We start from the raw sequence: 25,443 nt of genomic DNA on the forward strand, positions 1-25,443 counted from the left end.
CCCAAAGTGCTGGGATTAGAGGTGTAAGCCACCACGCCCAGCCGAGCCCAGGAGTTGTAAGACCAGCATGGCCAACATAGTGAGACCCTGTCTCTACAAAAAAAATTTTTTTAATTAGCTGGGCATGGTGGTGTGCACCTGTAGTCCCAGTTCCTCAGGAGGCAGAGATGGGAGGATCGCTTGAGCCTAGGTGTTGGAGGCTGCAATGAGCCATGATCACGCCACTATATTCCAGCCTGGGCAACAGAGCAAGATCCTGTCTCAAAAGTGAGTGAGAGAGAGAGAGAGAGAGTTAGTTCTGAATTCTAGGACCTTTACTATGGAAATTGGGATATTGGGAATTTTTTTTTTTTGAGACAAGATCTGGCTCTATTGCCCAAGTGGCACAATCTCTGCTCACTGTAATCTCTACCTCCTGGGCTCAAGGCATCCTCCCACCTCATCCTCCCATGTAGCTGGGACTACAAATGTGTACCACCATGCTTGGCTAAATTTTGTGTGTATATATATATATATATATATTTTGGTAGAGAAAGAGACAGGGTTTCACCATGTTGCCCAGGCTGGTCTCGAACTCATGAGCTCAAGCAATCCACCCATCTCAGCCTCCTGAAGTGCTAGGATTACAGGCATGAGCCACTGTGCCTGGAAGAACGTTGGGATACTTTAGAAAGGTATATAAAGTGCTTGGGAATACTCCTGGCAGATTATAGATATCCAATAAATTCTTTCTGGACAAATAAATGAACAGCCAACTGAAATGTCTGTTTTAATTTTACCAGGTCATCACCACTATTGGGGATTATGATTTTTGGTCAACATTTTGTTGATTTATCAGGTGGCCATTATGATTCCAGGGGTTTGAGATTGCACATCTTGCTGTCCATGGTTGTGTTAGTGTGGAAGGGAAGGACGGGAGGGACTCCCAGCCCCAGGCCCTCCTACCTGCTGTTGAGGTGGTCCTGGCAGGAACGCACCTCATCTGAACTGGGGTGGCCTCCTTCCACCAGCTCCTGGACCGTGTGGTTCACGTCCAGAACGCGGCCCATCAGGCTGTTCATCTCTTGGTCCAGGCTCTCGAATCTGCAGAAGGAGGATGGAGATGATCAGACACCCAAACCCTGCGGACCTTGGTTTTATGAAATGCCTTCTACTGGTTCTACTCCTGATTCTCCATCCACCCTCCTTTTCAGCCTCCTTTGTGGGCTCCTCCTCTTCCACCTGCTGTTTATTTAATCTAATTTAATTTAATTTATTTATGTATGTATGTATTGAGACAGAGTCTTGCTCTGTCACCCAGGCTGGAATGTAGTGGCGTGATCGTGGCTCACTGCAACCTCTGCCTCCCAGATTCAAGTGATTCTCATGTCTCAGCCTCCAAAGTAGCTGGGATTACAGGCATGCGCCACCACACCCAGCTAACTTTTCTATTTTTAGTAGAAACAGGATTTCACCATGTTGGCCAGGCTGGTCTCCAACTCCTGACCTTATGTGATCCACTCGCCTCGGCCTCCCAAAGTGCTGGGATTACAGGCGTGAGCCACCACGCCTAGCCTCTACCTGATATTTAAATGTGACATTCCTCAGCAGCAACTCCACGCTGAGCCCTCTGGGTTTTCCCTCACACCCTTCTTCAATGATTCCACCCAACCCCATAGCCTTGGTCTTCGCCCCTGAACTCATAACAGTCACACCTCAGTCTCCAGCCTCAACCTCTTACCTTTTGAACCTGTCTTCAGCCTCAAAGCCTGCTGTATACCTTCTTGGGGCTATTCACACCCACCTGACTCAAATGTGTTCTTCCTCTGGGCCCCCATGTTGGGGACAGCACTGTCACCCCCCAGGCCAGAGCCCTGGGCTTTGTTTTGGAAAATCACTCCGGCCATCAGCCTCCATGGCCTGTCTACTTACCTCCCACCCTGGTCTAATCCTGTTCCACTCCATTTGGATCCCCACCCCAGTTGCCTCTCTGGGTTCCCAGCCACAGCTCTCACCTGCTCCAACCCGCCCTCCACATGGCAGCCACTGAGGTCTATTTTAAGCTGGACATTGTCCTCCCATCTTTACATCAATGTTTCAAAGAACTGGGCAACTGCGGGCACAGTAGGGGCAAGGAGCAGCCCTGTGTTTCCAGCAGTGCCCAGCACAAGACCTAGAAAGGCATAGGCACTCAGTAAACACCTGCTGAATGAATGTATGGATAAGCAAGATGCTCAGAGAGAGTGGTGCAGAGGGGGAATAGACATTGTTCACCCACTAATTGAACAACTCATTGCTAAGTCAGCCAACAGACAAGTCAGTATACAATATGTCATGGGATGGTAAGTGCTACAAAGAAATATAAAACAGGATGAAGCAACGGAAAATGACAAGGGTCAGAACTATTTTAGTAGCTAGGGAGGTGACATTGTGCATTGGGAGGCCTCCCAGCAGAGGGGCCAGGCTGAGGTGTCCCTGTAGAAGTGTAGGTTGTTTATTTCATGCTTGGCGAATGTAAGCCTGGGTAACAAGAGCAAATGCTGGGGGAATGCTTCCTCTACCCCCAAGCATATGCTTCGTATTCTGCATGTATGAACTCATTTACCCTTCATCACAAGCCTGAGTAGGGACTAATATCACCCCCATTATACAGATGGGCAAGCTGAGGTTCAGGAAGGTTAGGCAGGTTGCAGAACTGTCACAAAGCTGGCCATGGGTGAAGCAGGGATTGGAACCCCTAGTTCCAGCTGAGCGAACATGGGAACTGTTGAACCAATGAAGGTGAGACTGGGTGCATGAGGAAGGGGACCCCGGAGTCCCACATGTGCGCGCTCACCGGTGCTGCACCACCTCGACGTCGTCGAGTGAATCCGGCACACGCATGGAGAGCAGCCATTGCTCCTTCTCGCCGATCCACAGCTCACACGCGTGCACCTCGCCAAACATGCGGTAGACGGCGAGCGCGTCCCGCAGCCACTGGCGCCGCAGCGCCGCCACTTCGGTCACCTCAGCGAACAACTGCTCTGCTTCCACCACGCGCACCTGCAGCGCCACTACCAGTGGCCCTGCGCCACTGGCACCCCCGAGTGTCGCCAGCTGGCGCCGCAGGCCGCTCACGGGCCCGCGATGTGCCTCCACCTCCCCGGTGAGCGCGCGGTGCTGGCGCGCCAGGCGGCGGCTGGAAGCTTCGTCGTGGCCGAAGTCACCGGCGGCTGCCAGGCGGTAAGCGTCGCGAAGCCAGTCCAGCAGCCCGTCGAGGTCAGCGCCGAACTGGTGCAGCGCCCGCGCCTCCTGCAGCCGCCGCTCTCGCCGCGCAGCCGCCTCTTCCAGCCTCTGCCAGCGGCGCCGGGCGCTTGCCGCACGCTCTGCCAGGCCCACCAGGTGCACCGTCTCTGCTCCCGGGCCGACGGCACCGCCGGCCGCAACCAGCTCCTCGCCACACCGCAGGGCCTGCTGCAGCAACGCCCGCCGCCCGCCCAGCTCGCCCTGCAGGATCTTGTGCTGGGCCAGGAGGCGCGCGGTGCTGGACAGGTCATGCGCGCCGCCCGCTGCGCCCGCTGCGCCCGCTGCGCCCGCCGCACCGCCGCCGCCCGCAGCCTCCAGGAGACGCTCCTTGTCGCGCGCCCAGCTCTCGGCCTCCTCCAGCTCCTGCAGCAGCGCCCACAGGCTCCGTGAGGCCTCCAGCTCCGCGCGTCGCCGCGCTGCCTGCTCCTGCAGCTCCGCCAGGCAGCCGTGCACGTGGTTCACGCGGTTGCAGATGACCTGCGGGTCGCAGGGCTGGTAGCCTGAGCCAGGAGAAGGGGAGCATCCAGGATTGGTCACAAGCCAAGGGGCGCCAAGAGGGGATGGTGCGGGGTACCTACCCTGTCTTTGGTGTGACTTCATCAAGTGCCGGGTCACATGGCCCCCTTCCAGGCAGTATTCCCTGACACCCTAAGGCTGGAGCAGTCTCCTCCTCCACCCTCTCAGGCTTCTCTGCTTCCCCATCCTAGCCCTGACTACTCTGTGTTGTCATTGCCTTGTCCTGTCTCCCCCACTGGACTGAGAGCTCCTTAAGGGCAGGACCTGGGGCTGTCACACCCTATCCCAAACACTGCCCAGCAAAGGGTGGCGCCCAGAGCTGTAGCCTAGTGAATGTAGTGATTTGTTGACTGAATGATGGATGGATTCAGAGCATCTCAGATTCTGTATATTTGAGTGAAAATTGTGCTTATGTCAGAACTGAGTCAAATGAAACTTCTTTGTTTTTTGTTTGTTTGTTTGAGACAGAGTCTTACTCTGTTGCCCAGGCTGGGGTACAGTAGTGTGATCTTGGTTCACTGCAACCTCCACCTCCAGATTTAAGCGATTCTCCTGCCTCAGCCTCCCCAGTAGCTAGGATTGCAGGCGCCCGCCACGACGCCCAGCTCATTTTTGTATTTTTAGTAGAGATGGGGTTTCACCATGCTGGCCAGGCTGGTCTCAAACTCCTGACCTCAAGTGATCCACCCACCTTGGCCTCCTAAACTGCTGGAATTACAGGCGTGAGCCACTGCCACCGGCCAACTTCTCTTTTCTTAAGCCATGTTGCTAGGTTCCCTCTGTCATCCTCTGCCAGTATCCTCTGTTGCATTATCTATCAATCCTAGTGGTTACCTGCACTCCTTTTTCTTTTTAAAATAGAGACAGGATCTCACTACATTGGCCAGGCTGGTCTTGAACACCTGGCCTCAAGCAATCCTTCCACTTGGCCTCCTGACGTGTGGGGATTATAGGCATGAGCCACCATGCTTAACCCCGAACTCCCTCTTTTTCCTTAAATATTTCACCTTCCTCCTGGATGGCTAGTTGGCGACTAGAAAACAGTGAAGTTAATTTAAGGGGTCACAGCCAGCATTTGTTTGGTGGAATAGAATAGAAGGAATGGAAAATATCACAATGCAAAACAAGGTCAGGGAAAGTATTTTTGTTGTTGTTGTTGCTGTCGTTGTTTGGTATTGTTTGTTTTATTGAGACAGAGTCTCGCACTGCCGCCTGGGCTGGAGTGCAATGGCTTGATCTCAGTTCACTGCAACCTCCACCTCCCAGGTTGATGCGATTCTCCTGCCTCAGCCTCCAGAATAGCTGGGATTACAGGCGCACGCCACCATGTCCAGCTAATTTTTTTGTATTTTTAGTAGAGATGGGGTTTCGCTATGTTGGCCAGACTGGTCTTGAACTCCTGACCTCATGATCCGCCCCCCTCAGCCTCCTAAAGTGCTGGGATTACAGGCGTGAGCCACTGCGCCCAGCCTGGAAGTACTGTTTTATAAAACCTCTGTGTTAGCCTGTGTGTCCATGTATGCATGTGAACTCCGAGTCATGAGGTAAGTGTATTTATTTATTTATTTATTTATTTATTTATTTATTTATTTATTTTAGAGATAGGGTCTCACTCTATCACCCAGACTGGAGTGCAGTGGCATGATCATGGCTCACTGCAGCCTCCAACTCCTGGGCTCAAGTAATCCTCCCGCCTCAGCTTCCTGAGTAGCTGGGACTACGGGCCCACAACACCATGCCTGGCTAATTTTTTTTCTAAGTTTTTTGTAGAAATGGAGTCTCGCTGGCTGGTGTCCAATATCTGGGCTCCAGCAATTCACCTACCTTGGCCTTCCAAAGTACTGGGATTACAGGCATGAGCCACTGCCTGGCTGTGTATTTCTTACTGGATCATAAAAGTGAGAGAGACACTGCCCTAAGTGGGATGCGGGATTTCTGTAATTCTGGACATTCGCTGACTCAAACCACAAGGTATCCCACTGAATAATAGTTACAATAACAACAGCTTCTTGCCAGGCGCAGTGGCTTATGCCTGTAATCCTAACACTTTGGGAGGCAGATCACTTGAGGTCAGGAGTTTGAGACCAGCCTGGGCAACATGGCAAAACCCCATGTCTACCAAAAATACAAAAATTAGCTGGGCGTGGTGGTGTGCACCTGTAGTCTCAGCTACTCGGGAGGCTGAGGTGGGAAGATCACTTGAGCCAGGGATGTTGACACTGCAGTGAGCCGAGATAGAGCCACCGTACTCCAGCCTGGGCAACAGAGTGAGACTCTGTCTTAGAAAACAAAACAACAACAACAACAAAAACAGCTTCCATGTACCCAGCCCTTACTCTGACGCAATGTCATTTGATTCTCACGACCATCCTATGAGGCCAGTATCCTTATCAGCCCCATTTTCCAGATGAAGAGACTGAGCCTCAGAGAGGGGAAGGATTGCCCTAGGATCAGCTAAGAAGCGGTCCATCAGGAGCTCACACTCTGGACCACCCATCGGGCAGCGCTGCCTCCCATCCCCATGACAACGCACTCCCCACACTCGCACTCCCCACACTGGCCCCTCTGCTGTATTCTCGGGGCTGCTGATTGTCACAGGAGTCGGGAACTCACAAGGTGAGGGCAAAGGGAGCTTCCCGAGACAAACCTAGCTAAGGTGAAGGAGAGGGTCCCAACAACCTCCCCTGGAGGTGAGATGGGGATGGGAGGGAGCTGAGCCAGGGTCAAGATGTCCACACCAGGGCGTGGAGGGAAACTTCAGCATTTGCATTTAGGATGTGACCCAGGTCAGCTAGGGTGAGAAACTTCCCCACCAACCTGCAAGCCAGACAGGTTCTTCCTTTTTGAATAATGCTCCAACATTCCAAAGGGCTGTGGGCTCCAGATAAAGTAGGAAAACATCTTAATGGAGAGATACGGACCAGCCTCAAGACCCTCTTATCAGCTCCATGGCCTGGGCCTCAGTTTCCTCATCAGTGAGAAAGAAAAAAAGCAGCCCTGACTGCTGTCAGCACTCAGGGCTAGCCATGGTGTTCTGAGGAGTATAAATAATCTCACAGGCCGGGTGCAGTGCCTCACACCTGTAATCCCCGCACTTTGGGAGGCTGAGGTGGACAGATCACCTGAGATCAGGAGTTCGAGACCAGCCTGACCAACATGGAGAAACCCAGTTTCTACTAAAAATACAAAATTAGCCAGACATGGTGGCACATGCCTGTAATCGCAGCTACTCGGGAGGCTGAGGCAGGAGAATCGCTTGAACCCAGGAGGCGGAGGTTGCAGTGAGCCAAGATCGCGCTATTGCACTCCAGCCTGGACAAGAGCAAAACTCCATCTCAAAAAAAAATAAAAATAAAAATAATAATCTCACAGAAACAGCCAGGGACAGTGGCTCACGCCTGTAATCCCAACACTCTGGGAGGTGGAAGCAGGAGGATTGCTTGAGCCCAGGAGTTCAAGACCAGCCTGGGTAACATAGAGATATCAAGTGTCTAAAAAAAAAAAGCAATAAACAACAACAATAATAAAAAAAAATCTCACAGAACACTCATATCAGATGGGGCCACTCTGACCGCGATGGAGTAGGACAAAACCAAGCTCACTCCATAATCATGCCTGAGTACAGACAAAATCAAGGTCACTGTGCAAACCACAGAAATGACCACGCATCCCCCATGCCGGCTAAGATGAATGACAGCTGCCAATGACTGCAACAGCCTCCTTCTGTTCCTCCCACCACCTAGCTCAAAATGATTAAGATGCCCGATCACCTAGTCACCCCCATATTCTGACAGCATCCAATCCACAGCAAAACTCACTACACTGAATCATCTTCCAAATCACCTAACACAAGCCCAAATCCTACAATAAGCCACCAGTCATATATATATATATATTTCTTTGAGATGAGATCTCGCTCTGTTGCCCAGGCTGGTGGGCAGTGGCACGATCTAGGCTCACTGCAACCTCCGCCTCCCAGATTCAAGCGATTCTCCTGCCTCAGACTTCTGGGTTGCTGGGATTACAGGCGCATGCCACCACACCCAGCTAATTTTTTTGTATTTTTAGTAGGGATGGGGTTTCACCATGTTGGCCAGGCTGGTCTTGAACTCCTGACATCATGTGATCCACCTACCTTGGCCTCCCAAAGTGCTGGGATTACAGGCGTGAGCCACCGCGCCTGGCCCCCCATCATACACTCTTGCTGAGATGCCCCACAGCTCCCCATGGTGCGTGTAAAGAGCCACCAAACGCAACTTGGTTTGACCACAGAGGGACTCCTGGTGGTCTCTGGCTGGAGGGCATTGACATAAGTAAGACAGGAACCTTATTAGAGCCAGTCTTGGTTTTGCCTATTAGCATCCATGTCCCATCCATATCTGGTAAGGGCGTCCCTTTCTCTTCTTTTTCAGTCTAAGTCTTTGGAATGGGCTGACCCCACTCCTGGCCCTGGGGTAGGCATGTCACATGCACGTGGCCAATTAGATCACTGCATGCCCTGGGGCCACAATGATTGGCTGAGCAATGTTGGAACCCACTGTGAGCCAATGCGAGCTCTCCTAGGACTTTTAGTCAGAACTCTTGGAGAAAGGGGCCTGGGTCCCATTGGCTCTGCTAACCTGTTAGGCTGTACATACCTGGGGCTAAATGATCCCAGATTTATACCACAAGGGGCAGGACTGCTCAACAGTGACACCAACACAGAGACTAGCGATGAAGAGAGAAGAGAGAGATGGAGTCTTCTTTTTTTGTTTTGAGAAGGAGTCTCGCTCTGTCACCCAGGCTGGAGTGTGCAGTGGTGCAATCTCGGCTCACTGCAACCTCTGCCTCCTGGGTTCAAGCAATCCTCCCACCTCAGCCTCCTGAGTAACTAGGATTACAGGTGTGCACCACTATGCCTGGCTAATGTTTTTTGTATTTTTAGAAGAGACGGAGTTTCACCATGTTGGCCAAAGCCTGACCTCAAGTGACCCACCTGCCTCGGCCTTCCGAAGTGTTAGGATTACAGGCATGAGCCACCGTGCCTGGCCTGAGTCTTTTTCTTTTTTCTTTTCTTTTTTGATACAGAGAAGGGATCTCGCTATGTTGCCCAAAACTCCTGGCCTCAAGCAATCCTCCCATCTCGGCCTCCCAAAGCTCCGGAATTACAGGCATGAGACACCATGCCTGGCCTCAGATGAAGTCCTAAAAGCACCCTTGAGCCATACCTGGTTCCAGCCATGACTGAGGTAAAACCCACCCATCCCCAGACTTTTTTTTTTTTTTTGGTGACAGGGTGTCAGTCCAGTTGCCCAGGCTGGAGTTTAGTGGCACAATCTTGGCTTACTGCAGCCTCGACTTCCCAGGCTCAGGTGATTCTCCCGCCTCAGCCTCTGAAGTGGCTGGGACTACAGGTGTGCACCACCATGCCTACCTAATTTTTTGTATTTTTGGTAGAGACGGGGTTTCGCCATGTAGACTAGGCTTCCCTGAACATTTTGGTTACATTAGCCAATCCACTCCTTTTCACCTTAAGCCATTTGAACTGAGTTTCTATCACTTGCTGTTAAATAGGCCCTGATTAAAATTACTTAGCACAAGTTTTCTTTTTTGTTTTTTAAGAGACAAGATCTCACTGTGTCACCCAGGCTGGAGTGCAGTGGCATGATCATGACTCACTGAAGCCTCCAATTCCTGGCCTCAAGTGAGCCTCCTGCCTCAGTCTCCACATAGCTGGCACTATAGGCTTGTATCACCGTGCCTGGCTAATTTATTTATTTATTTATTTATTTATTTATTTAATTTTGGTACAGATGATGTCTTTCTATGTTGGCCAGGCTGGTCTTGAATTCCTGGGCTCCAGTGATCCTCCTGCCTCGGCCTCCCAAAGGGCTGGAATTATAGGCATGAGCCACCGTGCCCAGCCCACACAGGTCTTTTTAAATGGTATTCGTTGAGATCAGTCTGTGAAGGGCTTGGCACATAACAAGTGCTCAATAAATGTGGGTTATTACTGCAGAATCTAAAGCAGGAAGAGGTCGAGTGGCCCATCCTGCCACTTAGGGCACTGATTCTCCCCATGACTTCCCCAGTGGAATGTGATCTTAGGCTCTGCTTCAATGCCTCCAAGGACAAGGAGTTCACTCTTTCCTTCTCTCAGGAGTCACTCTTGCCTCTATTAGCACCAGTCCTGAGAGTCTCCACCCATAGCCCCAGCCCCAGCCCCAAGACTCACCCTGCAGCTGGGAGAAGCGCAGGGCAGCGGCATTGAGAGCCTCCACCCGCTCGCTCTGGGCCGCAATGTCTCCCTCCAGCAGTCCATGCTTCTGCAACAGGTCGTCCGCCTCCACCAGGTGCTGCCCACACTCCCGGGATAGCAGCTGAGCCTACAAGCGGGGACAGCACTGAGCATACCTCTGGCACTGCCCCGGGCCACTCACCTCTCCCCTATCTCCTGTGCCAGCCCCTGCTGCTCTGCACCATCACTCCCGACTCTGCCCCTCTTGGAGAGATGTGGACCAGCCTCAAGACTCTCTTACCAGCTCTGTGGCCTGGGCCTCAGTTTCCTCATCAGAAAGAAAAAAGCTGAGCCCTGCCTGCTGTCGGCTCTCACAGCTAGCCATGGTGTTTTGTCTCTGTCTCCCTCTCTCTCTACCAGTCTCTCTCTGAATGTTTCCATCTCTCGTGGACTCCACATTTCTGGGCTCTGTCTCTGTCACAGTGGCTCAGTCTCTCTGCCTCCATGTCTTTCTTGTCTATACATCTTTGTCTCCATCTCTCTCTGCCTCTCTCTCTTTCTACATTTCTACCCTTTTCTCTTTCTCTCTGTGTCTCCTGTTCAGCCTGCCTGCCTGCCTGCCTGCCTGCCTGCCTGCCTGCCTGCCTGCCTTCCTTCCTTCCTTCCTTCCTTCCTTCCTTCCTTCCTTCCTTCCTTCCTTCCTCCCTTTCATTCTTTTTTTCTTCTTCTTCTTTTTTTTGAGACAGAGTCTGGCTCTGTCACCCAGGCTGGAGTGCAGCGGCGCGATCTCGGCTTACTGCAAGCTCCACCTCCCAGGTTCAAGCGATTCTCCTGCCTCCCGAGTAGATGTACCTCACCCGGCTAATTTTTGTATTTTTTAGTAGAGATAGGGTTTCACCATGTTGGCCAGTCTGGTCTTGAACCCCTGACCTCAGATGATCTGCCCGCCTCAGCCTCCCAAAGTGCTGGGATAACAGGTGTGAGCCACCGCACCCGGCTTCTTCTTCTTTTTTTTTTTTTTTTTTTTTGAGACAAGGTCTCGCTCTGTCACCCAGGCTGAAGTGTAGTGGTGCAATCATGGCTCACGCAGCCTCAACTTCCTGGGCTTGAGCGATCCTCCCACTTCAGAGTAGCTGGGACTACAAGCGCACGCCAGCATGCCTAGCTAATTTTGTTTTTGTACAGACAGATCTCACTATGTTGATCAGGCTGGTCTCAAACTCTGGGGCTCAAGCAATCCGCCTACCTCAGCCTCCCAAAGTGCTGGTACCGCAGGTGTAAGCCACCATGCCCAGCTGGCTTCTATCTTTCTTGTCTCATCTCTCTCTAGGTCTGGTAGGTCTCTCTCTCTCTCAAATTGATTCCATCTTCCTGTATCTTTCTCTGTAGTCATGTAGGTTTCCATGGTCGCCTTTGTGTCTGCCTCCCCTCTCTCTGTCTCTCTGATTTCTCTTCCTCCCTCTCAAACTGTCACTGTCTCTCTGTCTGCATCCCTGGCTTACTCTGTTTCTATATCTCTATGTCTTTTTTCATTTCTCTCTCTCTCTTTTTTTTTTTTTTGAAACAGAATCACACTCTGTCACCCAGGCTGGATGGAGTGCAGTGGCACCATCTTGGCTCACTGCAGCCTCTGCCTCCTGGATTCAAGCAATTCTTGAGCCTCAGCCTCCCAAATAGCTGGGACTACAGGCACACGCCACCAAGCCCGGCTAATTGTTTTGTACTTTTAGTAGAGATGGGGTTTCACCATGTTGGCCAGGCTGGTCTGAAACTGCTGACCTCAAGTGATCTGCCCACCTTGGCCTCCCAAAGTGCTGGGATTACAGGTGTGAGCCACTGTGTCCAGCATTTTTCTATTTCTCTATTCGTCTCTGTCTCTTTCTCATTCTGTGTTTCTTTATCTGCCTCTCTTGTCCATCTCTGTATCTTTCTCTTCCTCTCTCTCACATTCTCTCTTTTTGTCTTCCTGGCTTTCTCTTTATCTTCTTCTATCTCTGCCCTTCCCTCTCCATCTCCAGCTCTCTGACAACTCTTTCAGCGTCTACATCCTCCCCTCCCTCCTGGCACTCCACCCGCATCCACAGCCCCCGCCTGGCACCTGCATCTCCTCCATCCAGTCCACCATGTACACCATCTCCTGGAAGACCTTCTGCAGGGCCAGGTTCTGCTCGAGCCGTGTCCGCCGGGCACCCACAAGCCCAGTTAGCAGGGCCCACTGGCGCAGGACGCTGTCACGCTGGGCTGCCACCCGCCGGATATCGTAGTAGCCTTCGGCCGCCAATGCCTGGGCCAGCTCCGCCACACCCTGCACCCGCTCCTCGTAGGCCGCAATGTCTGCCTCGATCGCTTCATGTTTCTTCATGGCTGCCTCCACTGCGGGCAGCTCATACCCAAAGTTGTCCTGGGGCAGTGAGCCAGACACTCACCCATGCTGCCTCAGCAGTCCACCTGTTACCTTGACCCTGTGTGACCCTGGGGACTCCCCACTCCATTACCTTGGAGACTGGCCCTGCCCTCCCTAGTTATACTGGAGACCAGCCCCACCCTCCCCTGTTACCCAGGTAACCTGGAGACCAGCCCCACCCGTCCCAGTTACTCTAAAGACCAACCCACCATTCCCTGTTGCCCTGGAGACCAGCCCATCTTCCACAGTTATCCTGGAGACCAACTCCACCCTCCCCTGTTGTCCTGGAGACCAGCCCAATCTTGCCTAGTTACCCTGGAGACCAGACTCACCCTCCCCTGTTGCCCTAGAGACCAACCCCACCTTCCTGTTTCCCCAGAGACCAGCCCCACTCTCTCCAGTTACCCTGGAAACAAGTCCCACCCTCCCGTTATATCTCTAACCTTAAACTTGTTACCCAGGAAAGAGGCCCATGCTTCCCCTGTCCTGGAGATTAGGGACCAGGTTTACCTGACTCTGTTACTTAGGAAACCAATTCTACCTTCTGAGTTACCCTAGACACAAGATACAACCTCCCTTGTCACTTAAAACACTCCCCCTATTCCTGAAGAGACGAATTCTGCCCTCTCTAGTTACCCTGGAGACCAGCCTCACTCTCCAATTACCCTGGAGATCGGGCCCATTCCCCTCACCCAACAATCACTTAGAAGGCCAAGTCCCCCTTCCCATCCTCATTTATCACCAGGAGACTAATCCAACTCTTCCCTGTTGCCTAGAAGATCAAGTCTCCCTCTCTGGTCCCAGGACGATCAGCCCTGCCCTCCCTCCCTTTCCCCCGGAGCCAATCCCTACACCTTGTACCTGGGAGACCAGACGTTGGTTCTCATTCAGCCAGCTCTCCCTCATAGCCACCTTGTGGTCAAACCTCTGTGCCAGTAGTTCCAGCTTCTCCTGCCGAATCAGCTCAGCCCGTAGGGCAGCCTCCCGCTCATGCTCAGCCTTCTCCAGCTCACCCCATGCCTGCAGGAGATGGGAGGAGGCACTCAGACTCTGACAGCTCCCCACAGTTTAATGGTCTTGACTTAGTCTGAGGTCACTCATAGCATTATGGCAACTTCATGCAAATTAGAAAAAATGTTGCTTCCTTATGACACTTTACTGCTGAAAAACTGTCAGAATGAATATCTAATCCATCCTGTCTACAATGTGAATGATTCCCTTGAGCAGTGTGCAACCTATACAACTCCACAGTGCAACTCCGCCTCTCCCCTGCATCCCCGGCCTCACCTTGTCAATATCCCAGATGCCACAGCCCTCCCGAGGCACAAAGAGGCGGCGGTTGCAGGCACGCAGTTTGCTCTGGATGCTGAAGAGCAGCACCTCTAGGTTCCCCTTCTCCTGGAACCTGAAGGGGCATGAGCTCAGGAGGCCTGCCATCATGCCACCCCTGCCCACCCTCCCTCCAGAGCTGGGCCTCACTTGACAGGCTTCTCCAGCGTGCAATAGGCCGTGAAAGCCTGGAGTTGCTGCTGCACCCCACTTAAGGAGTTGGCAAATTTCTGGTTGCTGATGAGGCCCACGGTGCGGTGGATCCAGGCCAGTAGCTCGGCCGCCAGCTCCTCGTAGCGTTCTATGATCTTCCCCACCTCCAACACCTGGTCCAAGACCTGACACAGCAGAGGAAGAGGGGGTCAGCCTCATCCCACCCGTGCCTGCCGCCAGCTCCCAGCTTCCCACTCACCCACTCCTTGGCTCCTTATACCTTCCCGATACGCTTCCCCTCCACAGCCAGAGCCTTCATCTTGGAGAAATAGTGGTAGAAAGAGACCACGTAGGTGATGATGGACTTCTCATCTGGAGCCTCCATGTTCACATCTGGAAGGAAGAGGGAGTGGGGAAGCAAGACAGTGGGCACTTTGACAGAGTGCTTGAAGGTATTGGATGGAAGGATGGAGAAGCCACTCTCACTAGCTGTGTGACCTTGGGCAAGATAATTAGCCTCTCTGTTCCTCAGGTATTGTATCTGTCAAATAGAAATCTACCTCCTGGAATTAAATAGTGCCTGACACATATAAACCACAGCAGAGAAATAAGCTATACTTTTCTTTTCCTTTCCTTTTCTTTTTTTTTTTTTTTTAAGATGGAATTTTGCTCTTGTTGCCCAGGCTGGAGTGCAATGGCACGATCTCGGCTCACTGCAACATCCGCCTCCCAGGTTCAAGCGATTCACCTGTCTCAGCCTCCCAAGTAGCTGGGGTTATGGGCATGCACCACCATGCCTGGCTAATTTTATATTTTAAGTAGAGACAGGGCTTCACCATGTTGGTCAGGCTGGTCTCGAACTCCTGACCTCAGGTGATCCGCCCACCTCGGCCTCCCAAAGTGCTGGGATTACAGATGTGGGCCACTGCACCCGGCCTATACTTGTTTCTTGAACACACCTTTCTACCTTCCACCTCAGGGCCTTTGCATGTGCTGTTCTCACTGTCTGGAGCACTGTTCCTCTTCTGTGTTCCTAATTCCCACTTATTCTTCAGAGCTCAACTCAACGTTTTACTTTTTTTTTTTTTTCAAGAGATGGAGTCTGGCTCTGTTATCCAGGCTGAAGTGCAGTGGTGCAATCATAGCTCACTGCAGCCTCGAGCTCCTAAGTTCAAGCGATCCTCCCACCTCAGCCTCCTGAGTAGTCAGAACTAAAGGTGTGCACCACCATGCCTGGCTCAACTCAAATTTCCTTAGACAAGCCTCCACGTTCACTCTGTCTATAATTGATAATCCTCATGTTATTCCCCTCTTAGCATCTTATGATGCCCTTTCCAGAATGTATCACAACTTGTAATTACATATTCACTTATGTGATTATGTCATTATCTAGAGCTTGAGCTTCATGAGGACAAACGCTATGGCTGTTTTCTTTCTTTTCCTTTCCTTTCCTTTCCCTTGTTTTCTTTTGTTTTCTTTTCCTTTCCTTTGTTTTCTTTTCCTTTCCTTTTTTTGAGACAGAGTCTCAAGCTATTGCCCAGGCTGGAGCGCAATGGTCTGATCTTGGCCCACCGCAACCTCTGCCTCCCAGGTTCAAGCAATTCTCGTGCCTCAGCCTCCCAAGTCGCTAAGATTACAGGCACTCACCACCACACCCGGCTAACTTTTTGTAATTTTTAATAGACTTTTTCTTTTTTATAAAACATAGACAGGGTCTCTCTGTGTTGCCCAGGCTGGTCTTGAACTCTTGTGCTGAAACAATACTCCTGCCTCAGCCTCCCATAGTGCTGGGACTATAAGCTTGGGCCACTATGCCCAGCCATATGCCTATCTTCCTTATCACTGTTCTGTCTTACCCAGCACACAGTAGGTGCTAAATTAAAATTTAGTTAGCTTGCAAATGGTGCACGAGGCTTGATGTCAAGAACACAGGCTTTGGAGGCAGCATGCACTTGGATCCCAGTTCAACACTTACTCACTGCATGTCCTTAGAAAATAACCTAGCTTCTCTAAGCCTCAGTTTCCCCATTGTTATAATAAAGATTATCATGGTTCCTGCCTCCTGGGAACAATGGAAGTATTAGAAAGACTAGCCTGGCACACAGGGGAAACTCAACAAATTCTAACATCATTTTAATTGGTTGTTGCTTTTGGCTTTTTGCGTTGGGATCTGGGGTGCAGTGTTTTAATCAGAGCTCACTGCAGCCTCGAACTCCTGGGCTCAAGTGATCCTCCTGCCTTGGTCTCCTGTGTAGCTGGGACTACAGGCGTGTGCCACCATGCTCAGCTAAGATTTGTCTTTTCTTTTCTTTTTTTTTTTTTGTAGAGATGGGATTTCACTATGTTGCCCAGGCTGGTCCTGAACTTCTGGCCTCAAGCGATCCTCCTGCCTTAACCTCCCAAAGTGCTGGAATTACAGGCATGAGCCATCACCATGCCCAACTGGTATCATTTTAACTTACGCATTGGATGCACAACAGTATACCTGGCCTTTATTCTTCACTGCCTTGTCCAACTGACATCCATTAGCACCTACTATGTACCAGGCACTGAGCACAGGATACAGCTATAAAAGGCAGGGCAGAGGACTGATTAAGATCATGAATTCTGGAGCCATAAGGTCTGGTTTCCTGATTTTCAGTGTGATACGGGGCAAGTGACGACATCCCTGAGCTGTCACTCTCATCACTTTAGAAGACAGGTTAAACCAGGCATGTGGTTCAGGCCTGTAATCCCAGGCACTTTAGGAGGCCAAGGTGGGAGGATTGCTTGAGTTCAGTAGTTTGAGACCAGCCTGAGCAACATAGCGAGACCCCATCTCTAAAAAAAATAAAAAATAAAAAATTAGCTGAGCATGGTGGTGTACACCTATAGCCCCAGCTACTCAGGAGGCTGAGGTGGGAGGATTGCTTGAGCACAGGAGGTTGAAGCTGCAATGAGCCAAGATCGGGCCACTGCACTCCAGCCTGGGCAACACAGTGAGACCCTGTCTCAAAAATAATAATAATAATAATAATTAAACAGGGTTTAAATATTAAATTCAATTGGATAAAAAAAAAATAAGTAAGCCAGGTGTGGTGGCTCACGCCTGTAATCCCTGCTTTTTGGGAGGATGAGGCAAGTAGATCACTTGAGGTCAGGAGTTTGAGACTAGCCTGGCCAACAATGGTGAAACCCCGTCTCTGCTAAAAATACAAAAAAAATAAAAATTAGCCAGGCTTGGTGGTGTGCACCTGTAGTCCCAGTTACTTGGGAGGCTGAGGCAGGAGAATCACTTGAACCGGGGAGGCAGAGGTTGCAGTGAGCTAAGATCGCCCCCACTGCACTCCAGTCTGAGTGACAGAGCGAGACTCTGTCTCGAATAAATAAATACATAAATAAACATAATAATAATAAATAAGTAAATAAATAAAATAAAATGGCCGGGTGCGGTGGCTAATGCCTGTAATCCCAGCACTTTGGGAGGTCAAGGGGGCGGATCATGAGATCAGGAGATTGAGACCATCCTGGCTAACACGGTGAAACCCCATCTCTACTAAAAATACAAAAAATTAGCCGGGCATGGTGGCGGGCACCTGTAGTCCAAGCTACTTGGGAGACTAAGGCAGGAGAATGGCGTGAACCCAGGAGGCGGAGCTTGCAGTGAGCCGAGATCACGCCACTGCACTCCAGCCTGGGCGACAGAGCGAGACACTATCTCAAAAAAAATAATAAAATAAGTAAATAAATAAAATAAAACGGGGTTGATAAATTCTCTCTAACCAGGTCGGTGTGAAGATGAAAGTGAACAGCTCTGAAAAAGTTCCCAGCCACGTGTTTGGCACACAGTAGAGCTCAGAGGAAGGGAGCAGCTTTGATTCGGGATCAGAGATGGGTGTAAGGGCTGATCCTGGATTGGGGCTAAGGCTGAAGTCAGGGATGGGGTTAGGGATAGACTGGAAATGGAAAAGCAGCTGAGGATGAGGATGGAGTTGTGGGAGAGATAGACATGGGATGGGCCAGGGTGAAATGAGGTTGGAAATGGATTTGGGTGGGGATAGGAATGGAGCTGGAGCTGAAGATGTGGTGGGGATGGAGACATTTGAAGATGGGGTTGGCGTTAGGGGTGGGGATGGCGTTGGAGATGCCATTGGGTTTGGGGCTGAGGTAGGGGAGTGGGAGCTGGTTTGGGGGGAGATGGTTGAAAGCGGGGTTGGGGAGGGTGTTGGGGATGGGTGGAAACTGAGAATGGGGAAGAGGAGGGGTTACGCTGGGACAGGGTTGGGGATGAGAGAGGAAGAGGTGTGAGGATGGGATGTGGGAGGGATCGCACATGAGGAAGGGGAGGCACAAGGGGAGGAGGCTGAGGAGAGAGTTGGGATTTGAAAAGAGTTGGGATTTGGAGAGGCCTCAGGATTTGGGATGGTGCTGGGGTGGGATGGAGTTGAGTCTGACATGGCATTGGGGTTGGGAGTCCCCCAAGACGAAGTCCGGGCTGGGCCTGCGCGAGGCTCACCTTCAGGATCCAGCAGCCGCGCCAGCCCCAGGTGCTGCTCAGCTGTGCGGAAGGCTCTCTGCAGGTTGTAGTTGGCGTTGGACTTGGTGAGTTTGCTGAAGTCCACGAGATCGGGCCTGGGCAGGGGCACAGAGCAGGCAGGCAGCAGGCAAGCTGCGGGCAGGCTCCAGAGCCAGCGGGCAAGCAGGGAAGAAGCCACCCTTGTCTGAGCGCCACCCAGGGCAAGGGGCAGAAGGGCATAGTCTAGCCAAGGGACAAGCTGTGTGTGCTGTTCAGCATTTAGCTGTGATGTGAGTGTGATGGACGCGGGCATGGGTCTGTGGGTTCCTGGGAATGTGTGTGTGCATGTGCATTTGTTGCTGGGCCGGCTTGTGCACACAGACGAATGGGTAGGCCAGCCTGAGTGTGCTTGGAAGAGATGAGCCCACACAGTGCCTGCCTGTGTATGTCTCTGTGAAATCATATGACAATACGAGAGTGTACAGCCCTTATGTGTGTTGTGTGAGGACACATATACTTCTTTTTTTTTTTTTTTTTTTGAGATGGAGTCTCACTCTGTCACCCAGGCTGGAGTGCAGGGGTGTGATCCCAGCTCACTGCAACCTCCACCTCCGAGGTTCAAGCAATTCTCCTGCCTCAGCCTCCCAAGTAGCTGGGATTGCAGGTGTGCACTACCATGCCCTGCTAATTTTTATATTTTTAGTAGAGACAGCGTTTCACCATGTCGGCCAGGCTGGTCTCGAACTCCTGACCTCAAGTGATTGGCCTGCCTAGGCCTCCCAAAGTGCTGGTATTACAGGTGTGAGCCACTGCATCTGGCCAGGACACATGTACCTCTGACACACATGTGCTTACTTTGGGGATTCTTATGTAGTGTTGTGCAGTGATTAGAAGTGTGAGGACCAGAGCCAGTTCGTCAGAGCTTGAGCCCCAGCTTGGTCACATCCTGGTTGTGTCACTCTAGGTGAGCTACTGCGTTTCTCTGTGCTTTGGTTTCCTCTAAAATGGGGATAATAATAGCACCTGCTGGCTGGGCACAGTGGCTCATGCCTGTAATCCCAGCACTTTGGGAGGCTGAGTTGGGCAGATCACTTGAGGTCAGGAGTTTGAAACCAGCCTGGACCAAATGGTGAAATCCCATCTCCACTAAACATACAAAATTAGCTGGGCGTGGTGGCACATGCCTGTAATCCCAGCTACTTGGGAGGCCGAGGTGGGTGGATCACCTGAGCTCAGGAGTTCAAGACCAGCCTGGCCAACATGGTGAAACCTCATCTCTACTAAAAGTGCAACAATTATCCGGGTGTGGTGGTGGGCGCCTATAATCCTAGCTACTCAGGAGGCTGAGGCAGGAGAATCGCTTGAATCTGGGAAGTAGAGGTTGCAGTGAGCTGAGATCGTGCCACTGCACTCCAGCCTGGGCGACAGAGTGAGACTCGCCCTCAAAATGAATAAATAAATAAAAATAGCACCTGCCCATAGGTGGATTGGACACATTGAATGGATACATTGACTATTGAATGTTTTAGTGGGAAGCACTTAGAACAGTGCCTGTGCATAGAAAACACTGAGCAAATGTCACCTAGTGTGAGGATGACCCTGGTGCAGTTTGTGAGTTTCTGTGTATGGAGGTGGGTCTGGGTCTCCCCATGTGTGTACGAGTGTGTGTAGGTGTGAGAGGCAGGGATTGTGAGTGGACAGGTGTCCACGCAGAAAAAGCTGGATTCTGGCTTCTGCTACACCACCACAAGCCCCTTCCTGCGCCTGAGCCTCAGTTTCCCCAACATGTCGTGTGAACGATCATGATATGTGTCTCATTTGTGTGGGTGTCTGGCCCTCAGCCATTTCAATGGCAGGCCCCAAGGTATGAATCCATGGGTGTACAGGGACGGGGACTCTAGGGGCTCACTTTGAGGAAGTGTTTTCTTTTCTTTTCTTTCTTTTTTTTTTTGGGGGGGGGTTGGGGGTAGAGTCTCACTCTGTTGCCCAGGCTGGAGTGCAGTGGCACCACCTCGGCTCATTGCAACCTCCGCCTCCTGGGTTCAAGAGATTTTTCTGCCTCAGCCTCCCCAGTAGCTGGGATTACAGGAGCAGGCCACCACACCTGGCTAATTTTTTATTTTTATTTTTAGTAGAGACGGGGTTTTGCCATGTTGGCCAGGCTGGTCTTGAACTCCTGACCTCAGGTGATCCACCTACCTTGGCCGCCCAAAGTGCGGGGATTACAAGCGTGAGCCACCGCCCCCGGCCCGAGAAAGCATTTTCTGATAGGAGGAGGTGCTGGGTACACAGCAGCATGGACAGTGACAGGGGAGTGAGCTTCCTACCCTGCGGGCAGGCTGTGCACATGTGTGGGTATCTGTGTGTGTGCACACATCTGTGCGAGGGCTCATGTGTGTCCATGTGTGCACAGGGTACATGGCCTGGACAGGAGCCTGTGTGGGTGTGTGTTCCTGTGTGGGTGTGTGTTCCTGTGTGTAAATGTGCAGGGCATGTGTGTGAAGGGAAAGAAAAGTGTATGTGTGTGTAGAGGTGAAGGGATGGGTCTTTATGTCTGTGTGTGCCATCTACACATGTACATGTACAGGTGTGCAGCTGCGGGGATATGGGGGTGGTGCAGGGCAGGACTGGGCTGCCCCAGGCCAGGTGGTACCTGTGCCGGTGAATGAGGGCATTGAAGGCCAAGCCATCCCGCCAGCTGGTGGTGAAATTCTGGATGTTTACCTCAGGGTAACTGGAAGGGTGAAGGGAGAAACAGAGGCAGAGATGGGGAGAGTTAGGAGGGAAGAAAGGCAAAAAGACAGGGAGACCGAATGATAGGGAAGGAAGGTGAGAGAGAGGGGGTAGAACATAGAAAGATGGATGGGTGGGTGGGTGTTGGGTAGGTAGAGAGAGAGAGATAGGTAGATACATAGATAGATGATAGATAGGTGATAGATGGTGGGTAGAGAGAGAGATAGGTAGATACATAGATAGATGATAAATAGATAGGTGATAGATAGATAGATAGATAGATAGATAGATAGATAGATAGATAGATGTTGACAGATGATATATATATAGATTGATAGAATATAGATAGATAGATAGATAGATAGATAGATAGATAGATAGATAGATAGATAGCAGGAGAGGAGAGAAAAAGAGAAGCAAAAGAAAGAAGAGAGAAGAGAGGGAAGGAGAGAGGGAATAAGGAGAGAGATAGCAAGACAGAGAGAGAGCAAGATATAGACAGAGATGGGGAGGGAAAGGAGAGGAGAGAGAAAGAAGACATGAAGGAAGAGAAAAGGGAAGGAGGAAAGGGGGAAGGAGGGAGGAGAGAAGAGATAAGTACAAGGAAAAGCAGACATAGAGATAGACAGACACATGGAGAAACAGATGGCAAAAGTCCCCATGATCTCCCTTGCAAGACGGACATCCCAGAAGGATGAGAGTCAGAGAAGCCCACCTCCATCCCACACCTGCCCCTCCCTCCGTCCTCCCAGGGGCTGCTCTACAGAGGACAATTGAGTTTCAGGTCTTACTGCTCCCTGCAGGGCAGAGAGTTGGGGACCCAAGGGAACCTGCCCAGTAGAGCCTGCGCCCCACCCCGCCACCAGCTCAGCCACACTGAAGGGACCAAGGACTTTGAACTTTCCTGTGTATGCCCTGTGAGGCAGAAGGGTGATGCTCACAGCGGGAGAGGGTGGCCAGAGCTTGGACATTAGCATTGAAGGTCCACATAGGTGAATGTAAGATCTCTTGAAATGTAGGATGAAATGGGATGGGGGAGAGAGAGAAGAGAGCAGACTGGGGACAGTTCACCTCTTTCCAGCATTGGTCTCTGAGGAGTCCAAGAGTTCTATTTTATTATTTTTTATTTGTTTGTTTATTTATTTATGTGTTTGTTATTTATTTTCAAGATAAGGTGTTGCTCTGTAGCCCAAGCTGGAGTGCAGTGGCATGATCGTAGCTCACTGCACCCTTAAACTCCTGGACTCAAATGATCCTCCCATCTCAGCCACCTGGGAACCTGAGAAGCTATGACTACAGGCATGTGCCACCATGCCTGTGATTTAAAAAAAAACAAAAAAAAACTTTTTGTAGAGATGGGGTCTTGCTATGTTGCCTAGGCTGGTCTCAAAGTCCTAGCCTCAAGTAATCCTTCCACCTCATTCTCCCAAAGTGATAGTCGTGAGACACTGTGCCCAGTGAGGCCAAGAATTCTACATTTGAAACTGGGTGGGGTACAGTGGTCCCAGCTACTTGGGAGGCTGAGGAGGGAGGATCACTGGAACCTAGGAGGTCAAGGCTTCAGTGAGCTATGATCATGCCACTGCACTCCAGCCTGGGTGACAGAGCAAGACCGTGTCTCTAAGTAAATAAATAAATTTGAACCTGGCCTTCCAGCATGTTAGGAAGGATTATTAGTCAAGGCTGGAGAAGTGGACATATTTTATTTACCAGCTGGTTAGTTTCAGATGTAACTTTTTGACCCTGAGGACATGGGCTGCCCCTTGAGCTCTCGTCTGGGAAGGAATTGCAGAGGTTAGGGGACCACTTGCCTAACCTCCTAAGGAAGGTGGTGGGGGTGCTTACCCAGCTGTCTTCATCTGACACCACAAGAGCAGAGCATCCTTGGCTGAGCGTGTCTCTCTGTTGTCCTCAGTCTCAATTTTGATGACTTGAATCTGTGAAGATACAAAAAATGGCTACCAGGGCCTGGAGAACTTGAGGCTTCGAATGCCCCCCACTCACCATCTGCTACCAGAGAAGGTGGCAGGTGACAGAGGAGATGGGGGAGGCAGCTTCTGGCTGGGGGTGGGGGTTCAGGAGTGTGAGGATAAGTCCTGAGAGCCAGGACATCCACAATTAGGGGAGCAGTTAGGACTCAGTTATCTGTTTCCAAGGAAGCCTCCAAGCTGAGCATCTGGGCCACTTTCCTGTCTAAGGCACTGCCGTCTCCTGCCTAGGCTAGTGCGGTGGCCTTCAGGCTGATCTCCCCACTCCTGCATCCACAGTCTGTTCCCCACATGGCAGAGGGAGGGACCCTGCAAACACTCAAATCAGATCCTTGCTCCTCTTTTCAACACCCTCCGTATCTCTGTTTCATTCAAGGTAAAAGTAAAAGTTCCCATGATCTCCCATTCAGTAAGTTGATGACCTCATCTTCAATAGCTCACTCCATTCCATACCTGCTGGCCTCTTCCCTGAATCACAAGCATCCTCTCTCCTTGGTCCTTTAGCACTGGCTGTTCCATCTACCTGGAACATCCCCAACTCCAATGTCCTGGACCCATAACCACTGGACCCATCTCAAACTGGCCTCAGGGTGTTCCTCAAACCTGCTCCTTCTCCCTGTCCCTGTCTCAGGGCAGCCCCATCATCCTCTAGTCCCCAGACCAGAGGCCTGAGTCTTCCCCTGGACACCCTCTCCCTCTCCCCTCCCTTAAGGCCTGTCCACTCCACTCCCTGAGTGTCTTCCCCACCTGTGCCTTTTTGCCTCCGCATAGTCCCACCCTGGTCCAACTCCATCCTCCTCCCTGGGCTCTCAGCTCCAAATATCGATGAACACCTCCAACCCAGAGGGATCTTTCTTTCTTTTTTTTTTTTTTTTTTAGATGGAGTTTCACTCTTGTTGCCCAGGCTGGAGTGCAATGGTGTGATCTCAGCTCACCGCAACTTCCGCCTCCCAGGTTCAAGCAATTCTCCTGCCTCAACCTCCCTAGTAGCTGAGATTACAGGCATGCACCACCAGACCCAGCTAATTTGGTATTTTTAGTAGAGATAGGGTTTCTCCATGTTGGTCAGGCTGGTCTCCAACTCCTGACCTCTGGTGATCCACCCGCCTCAGCCTCTCAGAGTGCTGGGATTACAGGCATGAGCCACCAAGCCCGGCCACTTTTTTTTGAGACAGAGTCTCTGTCTATTACCCAGGCTGGAGTACAGTGGTGTGGTCTCGGCTCACATTCTCCTGCCTCAGCCTCCTGAGTCGCTGGGATTACAGGCGTGCACCATGAAGCCCAGTTAATTTCTGTATTTTTAGTAGAGACGGGGTTTCACCATGTTGGCCAAGCTGGTCTTGAACTCCTAACTCAGGTAATCCTCTTGCCTCAGTCTCCCAAAGTGCTGGGATTACGGGCATGAGCCGCCATGCCCAGCCAAAGGGATCTATCTTTCTAAACTTGTATGCACCTTCCCTTGATAAAACGTTGCAACCTTTCCCCATCTCAGACAGAATAAAATCCTAATTACTCATCACAGATCACCTAGCCCCTTCCACCACCTCAGCCTCAGCTCCTCCATGTCTCCCATTGCCTCCCATTCTCTAGCCGCACTTCTCTTCCTCCTGTACTTCCAACAGGTCAAGCTCATTTTTTTTTTTTTTTTTTTTTTTTTTTTTTTTTTTTTTTTTGAGACGGAGTCTCGCTCTTTCACCCAGGCTGGAGTGCAGTGGCGCGATCTCGGCTCACTGCAGGCTCCGCCCCCCGGGGTTCACGCCATTCTCCTGCCTCAGCCTCCCGAGTAGCTGGGACTACAGGCGCCTGCCACCTCGCCCGGCTAATTTTTTGTATTTTTAGTAGAGACGGGGTTTCACCGTGTTAGCCAGGATGGTCTCGATCTCCTGACCTTGTGATCCGCCCGCCTCGGCCTCCCAAAGTGCTGGGATTACAGGCGTGAACCACTGCGCCCGGCAGGTCAAGCTCATTTCTACCTCAGATACTTTGCATCTGCTGTGCCCCCTGCCTGGAATGCATTCTCTCTTCATCTTTGTATGTCATTCAGCCATCAACTTCCCAGACAGCACTTTTCTGACCACTATATCTAAAATCTCAACACCACCGACCGACATTTTATATCCTATTACTGTTTTATCATAATCTGTATTTTTCTGCATAGCTTTCATTTTTTTTTTTAAGTCATGGTCTCATGTTGCCCAGGCTGGAGTGCAGTGGCATGATCATACCTCACTGCAGCCTCACACTACTGGGCTCAAGCGATCCTCCTGCCTCAGCCTTCTGAGTAGCTGGGACCACAGCTACTCACCCATGCCTGGCTAATTTCTAAAAATTTTTTAAGGCCTCA

The 25,443-nt window shown here is 51.2% G+C and overlaps 1 protein-coding gene across 2 annotated transcripts in view; it reads right to left on the reverse strand.

Annotated features, from left to right (window-relative positions):
* Nucleotides 1-25,443, reverse strand: part of SPTBN4 (spectrin beta, non-erythrocytic 4) — a 114,017-nt gene that overhangs the window by 58,785 nt on the left and 29,789 nt on the right. For both annotated transcript variants that reach the window (XM_055251226.2, XM_055251225.2), the window contains exons 5-15: nucleotides 22,957-23,048; nucleotides 21,032-21,112; nucleotides 18,379-18,494; nucleotides 14,164-14,276; nucleotides 13,881-14,068; nucleotides 13,689-13,806; nucleotides 13,263-13,421; nucleotides 12,096-12,398; nucleotides 9,995-10,145; nucleotides 2,816-3,764; nucleotides 946-1,083 (exon numbers count right to left, since the gene is read on the reverse strand). In XM_055251226.2, coding sequence (XP_055107201.1) covers nucleotides 946-1,083; nucleotides 2,816-3,764; nucleotides 9,995-10,145; nucleotides 12,096-12,398; nucleotides 13,263-13,421; nucleotides 13,689-13,806; nucleotides 13,881-14,068; nucleotides 14,164-14,276; nucleotides 18,379-18,494; nucleotides 21,032-21,112; nucleotides 22,957-23,048 — 2,408 coding nt within the window. The remainder of the gene's footprint in view (nucleotides 1-945; nucleotides 1,084-2,815; nucleotides 3,765-9,994; nucleotides 10,146-12,095; nucleotides 12,399-13,262; nucleotides 13,422-13,688; nucleotides 13,807-13,880; nucleotides 14,069-14,163; nucleotides 14,277-18,378; nucleotides 18,495-21,031; nucleotides 21,113-22,956; nucleotides 23,049-25,443) is intronic.

This window comes from Symphalangus syndactylus, chromosome 17 (genome assembly GCF_028878055.3).
Source record: "Symphalangus syndactylus isolate Jambi chromosome 17, NHGRI_mSymSyn1-v2.1_pri, whole genome shotgun sequence".
Taxonomy (NCBI): Eukaryota; Metazoa; Chordata; class Mammalia; order Primates; family Hylobatidae; genus Symphalangus; species Symphalangus syndactylus.